At 40.0% G+C, this 15,871-nt stretch overlaps 1 protein-coding gene across 7 annotated transcripts in view; it reads left to right on the top strand.

Annotated features, from left to right (window-relative positions):
• Positions 1-15,871, top strand: part of LOC107311182 (uncharacterized) — a 301,670-nt gene that overhangs the window by 213,216 nt on the left and 72,583 nt on the right. For 6 of the 7 annotated variants that reach the window (XM_085543053.1, XM_085543054.1, XM_085543052.1 and 3 more), the window contains one exon: positions 7,090-9,903. Coding sequence is in view for 1 of the 7 variants with exons in the window: in XM_085543047.1 (XP_085399173.1) it covers positions 15,805-15,817 (13 nt within the window). In the remaining 6 variants the exon portion in view is untranslated. Of the gene's footprint in view, positions 1-7,089; positions 15,818-15,871 lie in introns of those variants that run through there. The other variant, XM_085543047.1, reaches the window with a different exon arrangement.

The raw sequence follows: 15,871 nt of genomic DNA, 5'->3' as shown, positions 1-15,871 counted from the left end.
GAAAAAGATCACTAAAAATCACATTATCTTGTTAAAATTTTACAACCATGTGAGGCTACATTACTTGCTGTCCAAGGCCTAATGCAGCCTATGGACAACAGGTTGAACATGCCTGGGCTAGATGGGTTGAGCCAAGTGGGGAACAGAGCACTGAGTTCTGTTGAATGTATGCAGGTTTATGCTTTGCTTAGTCTGCGTTGCCATACTTGTGATTTCTTTACATATCAAAACTAGTCAACAAAGTCACCTGCAGTACCTGATTCTGCTCTGTTTTGAGGATTGGATCATGGGCCAGCCTGGGCCAAAGATCTTGTTCTGTAGTGGGATTTCTACAGAAGAAAACAAAGCATATTTTCTATTTACTATCTGCCTAGTTATTTTTCTGTGTTTTTCTCCAGTATTAAATTGATTAACATCAATCAAAGCCTTATACTGGAAATAGTGAAGAAACCAGGCTCTAATGCATTACTGTGGTTCAAAGTTATGATGAAACTTTAGGTCACTTACTTTTAGTCAGTGACTTCAGTAGCATGAGCATATCTCTTTCAGCAAGGAAATACGTTACTTTTACATGATCACACCATACACAGACTGGGATATTGCACCAGCACAGCTTATCTAGAAGGTGTAATCAGGGAGGCAGTTAAAATTTTTGTGAAAACTGTGCTAAAGTATATTTGATACATTCTACATTTGATAGATATGTAAGTATGTATGCATATACACACATACGTGCTTTTGGAATATATTCTTGTTTCTGAAACACTTCCCACTCTGATCCTGGAGCTGAAATTATATATGTTAAGATATGCCAGTAATACAGCACTACTGTTGTTTTAAAGTTTGGAGGGAAGACCCTCCTGGGAAAAGTTCATTGGGGTGGGTCAACCTGAGCACTGAAAGAGAAACTCAAGTCCCACAGAATGTTTGAAATCTACTTTTGTAGGGGCTGTAAGGAAATACGAGAGCTCTGCTGGAGAGAAAGTGTTAGGTAATGGATTTTTTCCTCTCTAAATAAAACATAGAGTAGGCTTTTAACTGCTTTTTTCTCATCATAGATACTGAACCCTGTTAACTAATGTTAAAGGGAAAAAAAAAAAGAAGATTCCTTGTTAAATTCCTACCAAGAGTAAACACAGAAATTGAAATGAAGTGTGCAATGCACACCCTTTTCTTTCCTTCCTGTTTTGTTTTGTATTTTCTAGCTCTGCTTTTCGGACAGCTGAATGGGGGCTGGGAAAGTGTTTACAATATTTTCACATGATTGAGATGGCAGAGTTCTTGTAGTTCGTGAAAGGCCTTCTGTTTTCAGATGGCATTGAAAGTTTACCGTCTTTCCAGACAAAAGGAAGAGAGCCCGTTGCCAGCAGATGAGTAATGGGCATGGCCTCCAGACAATACCTCCTATCCAGCCCTAAATCTACATGGTGTTCTTAGGCTTCCCAGCTTCTCCAAAGCAACCTTTGTCTCTGCTCTGGGAGACCAAAACTGCTCGTTGGGCGAGTGGGGAAGCAGCCAAGAAGGGAAGGCTCGGTGACAACAGTTGCTCAGTGCTCACTGCCCAATATCTGTCTTCTTGCTATGCTACTATAATAGTTGGAAACCCATCAACAGTCGGGTATCTCCTATACAAATATGTTGCAGACCATCTGTATAGTTCCAGTTCCAGAAAATTCCAGTAACTCACTAAGTTTTAATACTATTTTTTCTTCCCCTCATTAATCTGATGGGCTGCCCTGAGATAAGTGATTAAAGCAAAAGCCTGCCATAATTACCTCAGAGCTAAAGCTTCGCAGAATTTGCCAATTCTTGTATTTGTTTTCTTACAAGGAACTCGAAATAGGCATTTTCCACTGTTAATTTTTAGGTTCTGTTAATACTTTTCTTGTCAGAAAAATATTTTGGTGAAAATGATTGCAAATGTATTCCACCAAAAACTCAACCAGACAGTTCTAATTTTTTTCCATAGTCTCCATGTACTTGTTGGTGTTATAGGGACCAGTAGATGAATGTTTAATTGTTTCTATTAAAGTTTCCTAGAGCTAGTCTGAATTGATGTATATATGTAATTACGTACCACGTGTCCTGTGTGTGACAGTCTCTCTGCCTACCTGCATAAGAGAACTTTCTGTTCTCATGTAGTTTAAGCACACGGATAAGAGCTTTCTAAGAATTAACTAAGCAGCCATTAGCTACCTTAAATTGTGAATATTTTCTCAGCTAAGAATTATCAGTTACCAGTTCTTCTAGGTTGATTTGATGGTGCACAGACGCTGATTTGTTGTATTCAGGAAAACAGAGGCAAAAACATAATAGATGCTGGATTTCTTAGGGGGTGGTTGCGGCTGCTATCAGCAGTTTTCTGATTAACCTGTAGTAACCTGTAGTGCTAGGTATACAAGCAGCATATTAAGGTTATTAGCCAAACTGTTTTCTAAATTACCTGAATAGAGCTTTCAAGACAACTGATTCTATTCTTTGGACTTTTTAAAGAGTTAACTGTTTAAAACAGCATTGAAATAATCTGGCTTCATTTCCTCAGCTGAAAGAGCAAGTCAGCTGAAACTCCTTTTTTGCTGAAAGGGGGTAAAAAAAGTAGTTTTTCTTCTAAAGAGCATGACCATACACATTCCACTCTGGTGCTTTTAAAGGGGACTTCCCTGTTTCAGAAGCCCCGGAGCATAGAAATACCAACACCTCTTAATTGTTTAATATATTACAGCTTAAAACATTTACAGAAGTGTTCTCCAAGAATTTCACTGTTCCAGGTGCTTGGTCTTGCACCTCCTAAAATAATAGGCTATTTCCCCTTGGTTTTCATGTGCTTGGTGCCATAGCAAGACACACGCTGTGCAGCAGGAGAAAGGGAAGTGGAAGGAAGGCACAAGTGGGGTTCTCTGACATCGCAACTCACACATACGGCACACACAGGCATCTCTGTCTGGCATCATACGGCTGGAGGAAAGGGAAAATAGCATGACTTGGACTTAAAATCTTTGAGAAGAAAAATATCACAACGTTAAGCATTTAAATGTCATGCTGCACAAAGACTCCTAACACTGTGCCCTCTGAGCAGCATCCCAAAATGAGTGGTAATTGTAGTACCCAGCAAAGCCCTGTTTACAGCGTTGTATGATGCAGATGACTTACAGCCTTCCTGAGGCCATGCCGCAAACTGTGTGTGGTGTTGCATTGAGGTGGTGTGATGGTGAAGTGCTTTGCATGGAGAGAAAAAAAAAAAAAGGCATTCTGAAGAAATAGCAAACCTTATTTTGATTCAGAGGAGGGAAAGTATGATAAAACAATTGGCCTGGCCTGTGCTTCACTAATTTAATTTTCAGTTTGTCTGGCCAAATTGAATGGGCCCTTTTTCTGTGTGTAAGAAATCAGACTCTTAACACTGAGCACTTGGGGCTCTGCCCTGTTCTTCGGTGGGGATCTTCCCTGGCACAGAGGGATCCGGGCTGGATCCAACCACAGCTGTGTTGTCTTCTGCTGTGGGTCCCAGCTGCCACCCGCATGCCATGTGTGTGGGTCACCTGAACACACTGTGGTGGAACTGGGCAAAGGGCCTCGGGACAGTGGACACGGCTGTTTGAAGTGTCTCCCTTCTTCCTGAGTATCCTCTTCACTGTGCAAATACAAGCTTGCACAGATGGCTTTGGAAGAGTTGGGGCTTCAGACCCTTCCCCAGTGGCTCCCTGCAAGGCTTCCAGCCGGGAGCTGGTGGGAGGATGACCATGGCTGCCCCAGGGAGCACTCAGTGCAGAGCTGAATGCTTCAGTGGCAGCAGTGGAGCGAGCTGCGCAGCAAGCAGCTCCAGCCCCATGCTTCCTAGCCAAGCTGCCTGCCATCCCTTTGAATCCAAGGTTCCATGTGACGGGGCAGTGATCTGGCTGCTGAGCCACTAGACTAATATTGTTCTTTTAATCTCGCAAAAATGTGTTATAAAAGAGTTTGATTCACATGAGAAATTAAGTATAAGATCTGTCCTCATAAAGACATTATACCATGAATGCTCTCTTTCTGCTGGCTGCAAGAATAGGTGGCTCAGGGGTGAAAGGCTAGCATTTACATTTAAATACACCTATTGGAATCACACAAACAGAAGGCTGAAACTACTGCGCTCTCTCTGAATGCTTTTAGGGTTGCTGCTTTTTATACTGCATCTTCTCTCTCTCTCTCTCTCTCTTTCTTTCTTTCTTTCTAATAATAAAATGGGAAGCAGAAACCTTAAAAGCCCTTAAAATAAAACAAAGGTCTTTACGTCAGCAGGATAAATGGATGAGCCTTTTCAAACTAATTATTTTACTTTCATCTGGAGGTGTCCCTGGAGAGGCGAAATGATATGAACGGCCTCCTTCTCTGCTGTTACACTAACTGGTGCTGCTGGCTGGGTGTGATGCTGTTTACATTTCCCAGAGAAAGTGAACAGCTCTTTTTTTTTTTTTTTTTTGTGCCTGCCAAACCCAGATTTCCCCCCTGATAAAACAGAAAGCTCCTTACCACCTGGAGAAAACAGAAACTGAAACACTGCGGAAAGAGCACTTAGTGCCAGGGTGGCCTGGCAGCCAGGGTGAAAGCTCAGCAAAACCCTTGAAATGCACTCGCTTAACCTGGGCCAGGGCTTTTTTTTCTGGCAACTTCCTCCCTTCTGTGCAGTGACAGATGCTTATAGGCTGCAGTTACAAAAATTCAGGTATTACCTTTGTTTTTTCATACACCTCTTTGGTGAATATATACATATAAGCTTGGTATTTTCTTTGACATTTTTTAATGTTTTAGATATCTCTTTTGTACTTTTCCAGCCAAACCAGGGGCAAAAACAAACAGTATGAATAAATGCCTTAAAATTACAGAGTAGCTAAGATTCAAAAATCAGGAGCTGCGTTCTAACTGACTTTTTGCACACAATCCCACATTAACACATAACATAAAGCTAATAACACTAATCATTAAATATGTTCCAGATGCCTCTCAGCAGTGAATAACTTAAAATCCAGATCTGGATGTAGCAGTTTCTTAACCTCTAGTTAACATTCATTCACTTTGGATAAGTATGTAAATCTGCTATCTTTCTATATAACCCTGTATTGTGATGAATTCTAATGTATTTTTTTACGATATTATTGAAATGATACCAAATGCAGGAACTCTTCCAAGTTGAACGAATGAACAGATCTTCAGAATGCATGCAAACAAAGAAGAAGGGAAGAACTTCTTATCTCTATGTTCACTAGGTCTTTGAAAATTTATAGGTCTTTGAAAATAACTTACCTAATTGTATTTTGTATTTTTTAGTGTGACCTTTATAATGCTGTGTAGCTGTATGAAGGGAAATCAAATTCTAGTCTTCCTAGTCTAGCATGACTCTGTCTTCCTGCTGTATCTTCCTAGTCTTTATGAGACATGATACAAGTTTCCAGAATATTGTCTCCTTTTATTTTGGTCATAATTTCGTACCAAATACCCATCACTCTTCCTTTTTCCAAACTGAAGTATCCTCTGTGACCTAAACTCTTCATGACGAGGAGCTCTGTACATATTGGATAACCCCCGTGGATCTTTCCTCTTTCTGCCATGCCCTTGTGGGAGTGAGGGGATCAGAGATGTTTATCCTGCATGCTGTCTGACTGCTACTGACTTTAAGTTCCCATGTAAAGAGAGGTTTTCTTCTGACCCATGGATACATAGGGCTGCTTTACCTGAATTCAGACTATTTTTATGCCCTCTTTGGAGCACTTTAGATAGCACTTTACATACCTATGTGTTTTAATCCTACAGTGCAATGGTGGTGCCTGAGTGTTCCTGAGGGATAAGTTCCTTCCAGTCAGCCAACGCTGAATATTAAACACCTCAGCCCACTCAGAATTCAAGTAGCAATTATCTTCTGAAGAAGATAACACCAATTAAAGCCCATGTTTAAAACATGGATTGTATGGTAGATGTTCTGAGGTTCCAGTTCCTAGCCCCAGTTTCCTGTTTTCACTGATAGTGGTCAGGTTATTCCTGAGAGAAAGGACCAGAATTCTACAGCTATCTCCTACCACTCTCTGATAGATGAGTTATTTCTCTTGTTTCCTTGGGGGATTCTTAAGTGTTTCTGGAGAAATGTCTTGGGAACTTCCAGGTCAAAGAAGGAAGCCTGTAGTTGCTTTTCAGTTCTCATATCGTTAGACTGTGTAGGCAGACAATGGTGTAAATTGCTGTTTGAGGTTAGAATCAGACACCTCCACTCCAATTTAGGCAGTGTTGTTGGAGATGGGTCAAGAAGTTTATGCTAAAATTTTAGTATCATTAAGTTATATCAAGCATAGCTTTGCTGCAATCAAATACTCATTTCCTGGCTTGAGGCTCTCATTTCACACTCTGAATGAATAAAATAAAGCCTGACCCAATAGTGGCTGTGAGAGGAGTGCAAGCTCTACTTAGAGGTTAACAACCTGATTTCTCTCTCTTACCAGTTTTACGGTCACTTAGCTCCATTGACTTTAGAGGAATGAGTCCTGATTTACAACGTTTCTTCAGAGCAGGTTTAAAGTTGTGTTACACAATAGCAATGCTGGTGCCAGGTCTTTAGGAGCAAATCTTGCTTGCATTGTGCCTGCTACAGTACCAGTGGATCTGAGACCATAAAGGTCTCAGATTTAGGTCTCTCATTTGATACTTGAGTGATTTAGTATCAGTTATGGTTTGGATTTTTTAATTTTTATTTTATTTTATTTTTTATTTATTTATTTTCAGTTAGTTATCATGTATCAAGGTCCTCTTGGGGGTTTGAATTTAATGTAGGTTAGAGGCTCCCAGAGTTCATATTGGTGTGTATTTTTTATGGAATGTTCTTAACTTAAAATGCTGTCAGATGGAAAAACTAAACACCCAACAACAATAGACTACCATTTCTTCAGACCATTTCTTAAGTTCACAGTGGCTGATGTGATGCCCCATTGCAGGCCTCTTCCTACCTCACCTTGGCTTCCTGCATGTAGAGGAGATGGTGGAAATGGTCCAAATACACCTCATTAGGGAATGAGGATCCATGTTCTTACCTTGACTCATGTTAACACAAAAATATATATTTTTTTATAGGAAAGCTAAGCACGCCAAAAAGGATGGACTTGCAAGCCACTTCACAACCATACCTACTGGAGCCTCTCTTTAGGAAATTCAGCCCACATGCATTGAAGATATGGAAAACCTGGTGTTGTGTGGACATGTGCTTTTGTTATCCCTCTGATGTAACTTTCAAATTGCTACAGTTCATCTTTCACAATTCTTAGGATCTGGTCTGTCACTGGGCTGCTTATCTTCTTTGCAAGCCAGTGCTTTTGTCTTCTTACCCAGTACAATGGTAGTGGACTTTGGAGAAAAAATCAGCTACTCTGCTTCCTGCATTTTCACCATAACATAACCTGAAGTGGGACAGAAGCATCAGAAATACAGCACAGAGGTGAAAAGAGTAATTTGTTTCATGGGAGATGTCATTGTTTTCAGTTCCCAGCTGTCCTTCTAGAACATGTAGGCCAGCTCATCCAAAACTCAAGTTCATATTGTGATAATTCGATATTGTGTTAGGAATATTTCTAGTGGGGATAATGTGTTTTATGGCATTATATTAAGAGTAACAGTAAGCAAAAACATACACTCTCCCACTTAACTCTGCCAAAAGAAAACTCCACTATGGTTATTCATCTGATGCATCTTGGAGGCTTCAAGGCCTTCGTAGATGTCAGGGTTAATGCAAGACAGACTTTGCTGAAGGAACCAGGTGGCTGCAGTACCACCTCTCTACTGCTTTCTTTTCCCCCCCAAAATGCTGACTTCAAATTGTTTCTTATGTGCCTGGCTGCTGGAAGAGAGCCTCATAGTTGTGGTCTGCTAGTTCAACATTTACTACGCTGCCCAAATGTGAAAGCAAGCATGGAGGGTAGGTTCTCCCTGACTTCTGTGGGATCTGGAGCAAATCCATGAGGAATGCTACTGTTTTCAACACTTTTTTTTTGCTATGCCTGAGAACAGGCACACAGATTTGAATGTTGTTGCAGCTGCCACATACTACATGTAAACCACATGTTGATCATTATTGGTTTAAATGAGAAAGTCTTTGTTTAAAATGATTGTTTTCTTCTATTCAGAACCTACCTATTTTTCTATATGATATTTGAAAGTTTGTGTTTTTAATGTCATTAATATACACATCACAGATTGTATTTAGAGAAAAGACTACCCAGATATATATTTATTTACTTCATAAACAGCTTTGTAATTACAGGGACCTAGCCCTTAATTAGTTGAAACAAATCAGACTATTCATTCTTCAACTGTTTGTATTAATTTATGTTGTGGTTTATTAATCGTAGCTCTGCTTCAACCCCCTTCCCAAATAACAGTACTCTAATTTAAAATGTAATGAACTGTCTTGCATTTCTGAGAACTGCATGGTCAAATGATGTTAATCCTGCCACCCTGCTGAATGCCATGTCACAGTGCCAATATTTGGACTGAGAATTGATTGCTAGCTTTGGTAATACTGGAAAAGAAAGAATGATGCAGACACACCAACTACATCTAAACTATGAAATAAAATCATTAGAGCTTTTTCCTGGAAACCAACAGGAATGAAAGAGCTTGCAGTAACACAGCTGAACTCTTACTACTCTCCAAATCACAGCATCCACATTCTCTACTGGAGATGGTCCCTGATACAGGCTAATACCCAAACTGTGCTTTCACATTGCCTGGAAGAACACAATCTAGCTTGAACTAAAATTATGCCAGGGCCCAATTTAGTAGTAGGCACGAAACCATTTGTGTGCCTTGGTGGTCCTGTTAAGTTTATTAGTGTCAGAATGAAACCTCAGTCACACTAGCAAAAGTCAACAGAAAACCTTTATTGGCCTCAGTGATCAGAAGATGCTGAGAGTTATAATTATTAGCTTGTTCACTTCCTTCATATTTATGTTCTTTTTATTCCCTCATTCTGGCTATTACCAAAATAATAGTGAAATAAACAATTTTTCAGTCTCGTAGAGTAATGAAATTGGGTTGTTGCCTGACCCAAACTTGCTGTTAGTTTTGAGCAATCTTAACCCAGAGGGGTTAAGAAACAGGTAGAGGTTCTGGAAAGCTGCAAAGTGTTGAGACACAAACACACCAGGTGCATAAGTACACAAAAATGATGGGAACATAAAATGCCTTTAAATTTCTATGGCTTTTTTTTTCTTTCTTTTTTTCTTCACAAACCGAGGAAGGGAATTTGTTTTGAACTCTGTGAAATGGACATGAGTGCATTCACCCCAGTGTCAGGATACATTCAGTGTAGCGCAGAAGGAGGGTGTGTGTAAGCCTGAAGTATTCTACAGGGATGGCTGTGTTAATTTGAGGAGTGCCTGCTCTGTTTCTAGAGCTAACTCTCTGCACCTGGTACCCCAATTAACCCATGTAAAACTATCCTTCACAGTGCCATACTTCTGCCTGCAGCAATGTGAATAGGAATCGGGTAATTCATGCTATTATCTTTTTCTCTATTTTAAAGATAAATGGTAGTGGAGATCAAGTTGATTTTAAAAGCTCATTGTATAAAATGATTACATTAAGCCATGCTGTATTACAGAAATGATCTGCGTGTATTGAATTAAATCATGTTTTTTCTAGTGATCTCAGCAGTAGCAGAATGGAGATGTTTTAATCATTGTATTATCAGTTTGTGAGGTAGGTAACCACTATACCAAATTTCTGCTCTAAATGAAAAACAGTATTGTTTTATCCAGAAGGTTTCTGGTTTCTAGCACTAGCCTTTACTTTTCTTGAGGCTCAGACAGATGATTGAATTACTGAAACTGACAAGTACTTATTTCAATAAAATCTAAGCAAATGTGCTTTTTTTGCCTTGGGTTTTCTACAGGCTATGAGTGTGTTGTCAATTAATTCAGTCATTTGATGTGCAGCACCTCGCTGAACCATGAGAACCTGATTGTGGGCTTTCACCCAACCAATGTTCCTTTTAGGTTAAAAAGACTCTTTGTTTCTTAATTGACCTGTTCATGGATCAGCCTCATAGAAGAGGCTATGGAACTCAACATGTACATGTGTGAATCCTACTTAAGGAAAATGTTATGGAGAAAGAATAAAACTAATTTACATATAAATTTATATATATATAAAATTCTGATCTGGACTTTGATAATAGGTTGCTGAGAAAAGTGGTGGATGCCCCATCCCTGGAGACACTTAAGGCCAGTTTGGATAGGGCTCTGAGCAACCTGATATGGAGGGGAGTTGGACTAGGTGACTTTTAGGCATCCCTCCCAACTCAAATGATTCAGTGATTCTATGAAGTGGAATGCACTTCAGTAAAGTAGAAGAGGAACACTTGATTTTCTTCCTTTGGTTTCCTGTCTCTGCTTTGTTGCCCCCAAGTTTGAAGCACTCTCCTGTGGTTGCTTGCATACAGCAGTGACTCTGCGCAGACCTACAGAGACTATTGCATCAGCTGGAGCTTGCAAGGCCATTATTTGTTTATTTATGCAGCATGATCTTGAGAGGAACTAAGAAGACTTGAATCTCCCTCACATTGATATTGGTGGTGCAGAAAGTGCTCTTTGCATTCCAGGGCAAAGTCTCAGAGGCTGTGGTGTAGAGAGTTGCTAACTTCTTTGGAACTATGTGCAGATTCCTTTGGTGTTCACTGGGGGTGAGTCTGGGCCTCTGTTTTAAAACAACAAAACTAGCATTAGTTGCAGTGGCCAAAATAACAACAAAAGAATTTCAACCCAGACACCTTCCAGCATGGGAGTGATTAGGGATTAGGCAGACTCAGGGTGTGAACCAGAGCTGAGATCTCCCTCCCTTTCTGTGGGCACAGATGCAGGCACTGCCCAGCCCTATCAGAACCCTATGGCTGTGCAGATGGGGCTGGTGCCCCCTATGCAGGGTCCAGCACAGGCTGGTGCTTGTTCACAATGCATAGGCACTGAGCAATCCTATGCAGCCATCACCCCAGGCTCCATCTCAGGCTCTTTCTGACCTCCACTGTCTATTTTAAAGCTGAATCCTTTCAGTTTATATTCTCCCTCTAACAAATCTTTTTTTTTTCTTTTTTTCTTTTTCTTTCTTTTTTTTTTTTTTTTCCTTCCCCTCTCTACTTCCATTACTGAACCTGCTTTGCCAAACTCCCCATTCCACCATCTATCCACCCCATATGTTTATATTTTCCTACTGTTGAGGCATGTTGTGCTGACCTGCCTGGACAGAGCTCCTTTATCACAGAGATAAACACGATGTCCCCCTCACATAGAGTTTCTATCATGTGTGACCTTTCATCTTAAACTGCCATGACCTTTTTTTTTTCTCCTTTCTTTCTTTTTATTAATGCTCTACTGTGCTGCTTGCAGAAGCCAGGAAAGAAAATCTTTTGTTTCTAGATAGAATACTGCTAAAGGACATGATACGGTCTTGTTTTTAATCCAGCTAATTAAAATCTGCATGTGCAGTGTAACTGAGAACACACAGCCTTCGCCCACCACTTTCCCACAGGCAGGGAATAAAGGCCTTTAGTGCAGCAGCAGCTAGCCACCCTTGGATAACAGAGAACAGAGCCTACAATTCATCCCAGCTTTCCTTATCATATCCGCGGAGGGCTTTCCCCTCCCTCCCCCTCTCTCCTCATGGAATCACTTACTGTAGCTATGTGCCTCTATACATCACTGCAGAGTGCAATCAAGTTAAAAATATGCTTGCTCTCATTTATCTATGCACCAGAGAGCTCTGAATATAATTCATTTTCAGTAAGAAAATGGAGAAAGAGGAGAAAAAAAGAACAGCAACAAAGAAAAAAAAAAAGAGGAAAAAAACCCAACGTATTTTTAATCAGATGTCAAACCTGTTTATGTTAAAACTGTTTTGCCAAGAACTAACTGAATAACACGGTTTAGCATTTCACACTTTTCTATGGTCATTACGTCGGGTTCTTAGGATTTGCTGGTGGTTATTACTAAGGCATGGTTATCACTAAGGCTGGCTTTTGTGTGTGTGCGTTGGGGAGAGGGTGCCATGGAATGTTTTTTTGTGAGGCATTTCCCTGGTTAGTTTTTCACTTGTTGCTTTTTGTTGAGTAACTGAAGTAGGGGAGGGAAGGGGGAGAAGGAGGGCACCCGGGTGGGAAGAAACAGTATGGGCAGAATGGGAAACACTAAAACTGAGTCTCCACCTGTTTTCTCTTTCTCCAAGTCATGTTTTATATGAAGATGAGGTCAACAGGGAGCACAAAAATGAGCCAGGAGATTCAAAAGTTGGAAGGAGATTGTGCAACATTAGCAGAAAATGCATTTGAATGACTGTAGAGAAGCCCTCCCTCCTCCCATAAAGCACAAACAGGCTTTCTGTGGGCATCCCCTGGTAACACTCACAAAGAGCTGCTCCAGCAGCTGTGTGTATAGCCAAATACCATCGTAGGCTGTTGCAGAGAGGGCCAATTTCTGTGTCAGCTTCCTGACTGAAAGGCAACGTGGTATACTTAAAATTAAATCTATATATATATTAAAGGAAAGTAGTTTTGAAACATTGAAAGTCTTGAACAAATATGCAACATGTCTGGAAATAAGTTATGGTCTTACTTTATTTGCTTGTAATGAATTATTCATACAAGGCTTGTACTCGGGGAGTGATTCAAGAGAGATGAAAATGCTGTGTTTTGAATTCTAATGCTTATTACTTGACACCTATCTAACTAAAGCACATAACCCCCCCCCCCCTTTTTTTTTTATTTTTATTTTTTTTAATACCTGAGTATCTTAAAAATAGAGAATAGAATGATTAAAAGGCATCAGAAGTATTGAACTGGCTATATGTTAAATAAAATACATGTGTGTGTGTATATCGATATACCCATCAAGTACAACAGTGCTTTTTGCCATAATTTGATTATCTTCTACTGACCTCTGTATAAATGAATAAGTGGGCCTGTACACGTCACTTTATTTAGTGCCTATGGAAGGATAACAAAGTAAGGAACTATTGGTATATTTATACAACTCCGATCTTTAACATTTATGTAACTTATCATGAAACTACGATGCAGGAATCTGTATGTTCTGTGGAATAAGTTTCTAATCAGTAGAGCAGGGATAGGCAAGAAAATACTGATCTGCATTTTTCCAATCTCATATTTTCTTTCTTTGTGTATGTTGAGACAAATATTAAATAATTTGAAAAGTGCATTAAGTAATTGAACATATTCAATAACATCTGTATTGATGCAGTAAAAAGGTTGCTAATGGTAACTCGCTTTTAAACATAAGACTAGTTTGTTTATTATATAAGCACTATAAAAGTTATGAAATGTGTTTAAGTATGCTAATCATAATAAACGAGGCTTTTTTTTTACTGTTACTAAGTAACCTTCCTTAAGTATTAAAATTAATTTGTATTTTGGGGGAACACATAATTTTTATTGGTAGATGTGTTGTTCAGCAATTTCCTGTAATTCTGTATAACTAATAACATAAATTAGGATGATGATTATTGTTTTTATCACTAATAACAGTTATTGTAAAGCCCTTCTTATGCAGAGGGCACATAACAAGATGTGAAAATCGACCACATTGCTATGTTAGTCACACATGACAAGCAGCATGGCATAAATTCCCACTCAAAAGTCAGTGAAGGGTGCTGAACATCAGGGCATGCTAAAGGTCAGGCTTAATAATGGGATATAAGCCTCAGATCCCTACAGTGAACATTTAATATGTTGGAAATCAGGATTCCTTTACTAAGTCCCTGAACCTCTTTGTGAACTCAAAACTGCATCCTAAAATGTTAGCTTATGATAGTGCTCCAAACTCAAGAGGCTTACAAGTAAAAGATGAAAGTTAGTTTAAATGATCAGCTATGACTGAAATAGGATCACTTCAGCATAACAATTCTTCTTTCCTTTACTAAATTCATATCAAATTAAGTTCTTAAATTTGTGCCAGAAGAAGTGAAGAGAATGATTGTGATTAACTTTCTTTTGACACTGCAAATTCCTCTTACAGTCTAATTCTTGGATTTCATTGCATCCCTTCCAAACAAAAGCTGTCTGGCTTATTTGTGCAAGAATGTTTTATAAGGCTGTGAAATGAAGGGTTGATTAATTGTGCTCTTTCTTTGTAGCAGTGATGTAGACTATGGCAATAACACTTCATCCAAACTGCTGATTCAGGGAGACAGTAGGAGGCAGCTGCTGAACTGCAAATGGAAACACGAGTCACCCTTGGTTTGGTGCAGCCATGTAGCTCTGGAAATGGAAGGATAAATCTGAACAAAAATTACAGAGATTCATGTAATATTCTGAGTTGGAAGGGACCCATAACGATCATCAAGTTCAGCCCCTGGCTCCACACAGGACCACCCAATGCTCAAACGCTATGTCTGAGAGCGTTGTCCAAATGCTCCTTGAACTCCAGCAACTTGAGGCCATGCCCACTACCCTCTGGTGCAGAACCTTTCCCTAACCCCCACCTGACCCTCCCCTGATGCAGCTCCATGCTTTTCCCTCAGGCCTCTATCAGCAGACAGCAGAGCTCAGCGCTGCTCCTTCTCTCCCTGTGAGGAGCTACAGCTGCCATGAGGTCTCCTCAGCCTCCTCTGTTCTTTACTGAGCAAACCCAGGGATCTCAGCTACTCCTCATAAACCTTCCCTCCAGACCTTTCACCATCTTTAAAGCCCTTCTTTGGATGCTCTCTAATAGTTTTGTGTCCTTATATTGTGGCGCTGAATGCTTTAGCCAGGTTTTGCCTGCTGATTTTAATTCCATGTGAATAAAAACTGGGAATTTGGGATTTAGCCTATTACTAGCTTAACAACAACAATAATAACTCTAACGTGTAGTTATAAGTAATAGGAACAGAGTGACAGCAGTCATTAGTTATAGGTAATTAGTTATCAGCAATGGAAAGAGAGTGGTAGCAGCAGGCTGCGGCTGGCTGCTCGGCAGACACTTTGGTGGGAGAACCACCGCGACTCCCCTTGGCAGGTGTAAGCCATAGAACTGCAAAATGAGTAACTTATTTTTGGCATTATAGAGGCTTTGTTTTCTCATTCATCCTTGGTCTGTCAGTAAGGTTCAAATTTCTCCCTGGGATGGGGTTAAATCCAGAAGGAACCAGGAATGTCCCCATGGTCTTTCCTGCCCTGGTACCATCATGTGCCCATTGGTGGGTGGGTGATCACAAGGCACCAAAAGACCACCCAAAGTCAACAAAACAGCCCAGAGGTATGAGGCAAGCAGACAGACTAAAAGCTCTTTCCCCCACAGAAAAGCCATTCTGTGCTACCAAAAGACAAGATGAAATAAAAGAGCCTGAATTTAACACAACACATGCACGCGCTTTATGAATGAATTCAACTTAAAGGTCACTGGGGTGATAAGCAGTGCAGTAAAGTGTACAATAGAAGTCATTTTAAGCTGTGATTCCTAACAGCTTCTTGTTTGGAGAAAACACAGTTTCAACCCTATTTTTTGCACCTGTGTGCTAGTTACCTGATTAGCCCAGAACTTAACATGTGCTCAGTCTGTTCCTTTCTCTTTTAGTAGGTGGTGGTGCTTGTGTGTGCTGCTTGGGTCAAAGCTGTGTGATGGGCTTCAGTTTCTACTTGCTGTAAATGCTGACGCACCTTGATAGCATTCTTGTTACTGTTTCCATTGCTCTGCTTCCAGAAATCATTCTACCTATGAACACCTTCATCAATTTTTTCCTAATCGTTTGATATTTTTCTTCATCTGTGAAGTGATAAGTGTAGCTGTCCTTTATGTAAACCTGTAAATGCTTCTGAGAGGTAGATAAACTTGTTTCTTGGTCTTTTTCCCTCCCTCTTTGTAGCTTTTTGTTT

The sequence above is a fragment of the Coturnix japonica genome, chromosome 3, assembly GCF_054131305.1.
Source record: "Coturnix japonica strain WE chromosome 3, WE-NBRP24, whole genome shotgun sequence".
Taxonomy (NCBI): Eukaryota; Metazoa; Chordata; class Aves; order Galliformes; family Phasianidae; genus Coturnix; species Coturnix japonica.
Note: the sequence above shows the minus strand (reverse complement) of the source record. Positions and strands in the feature narration are given on the sequence as shown.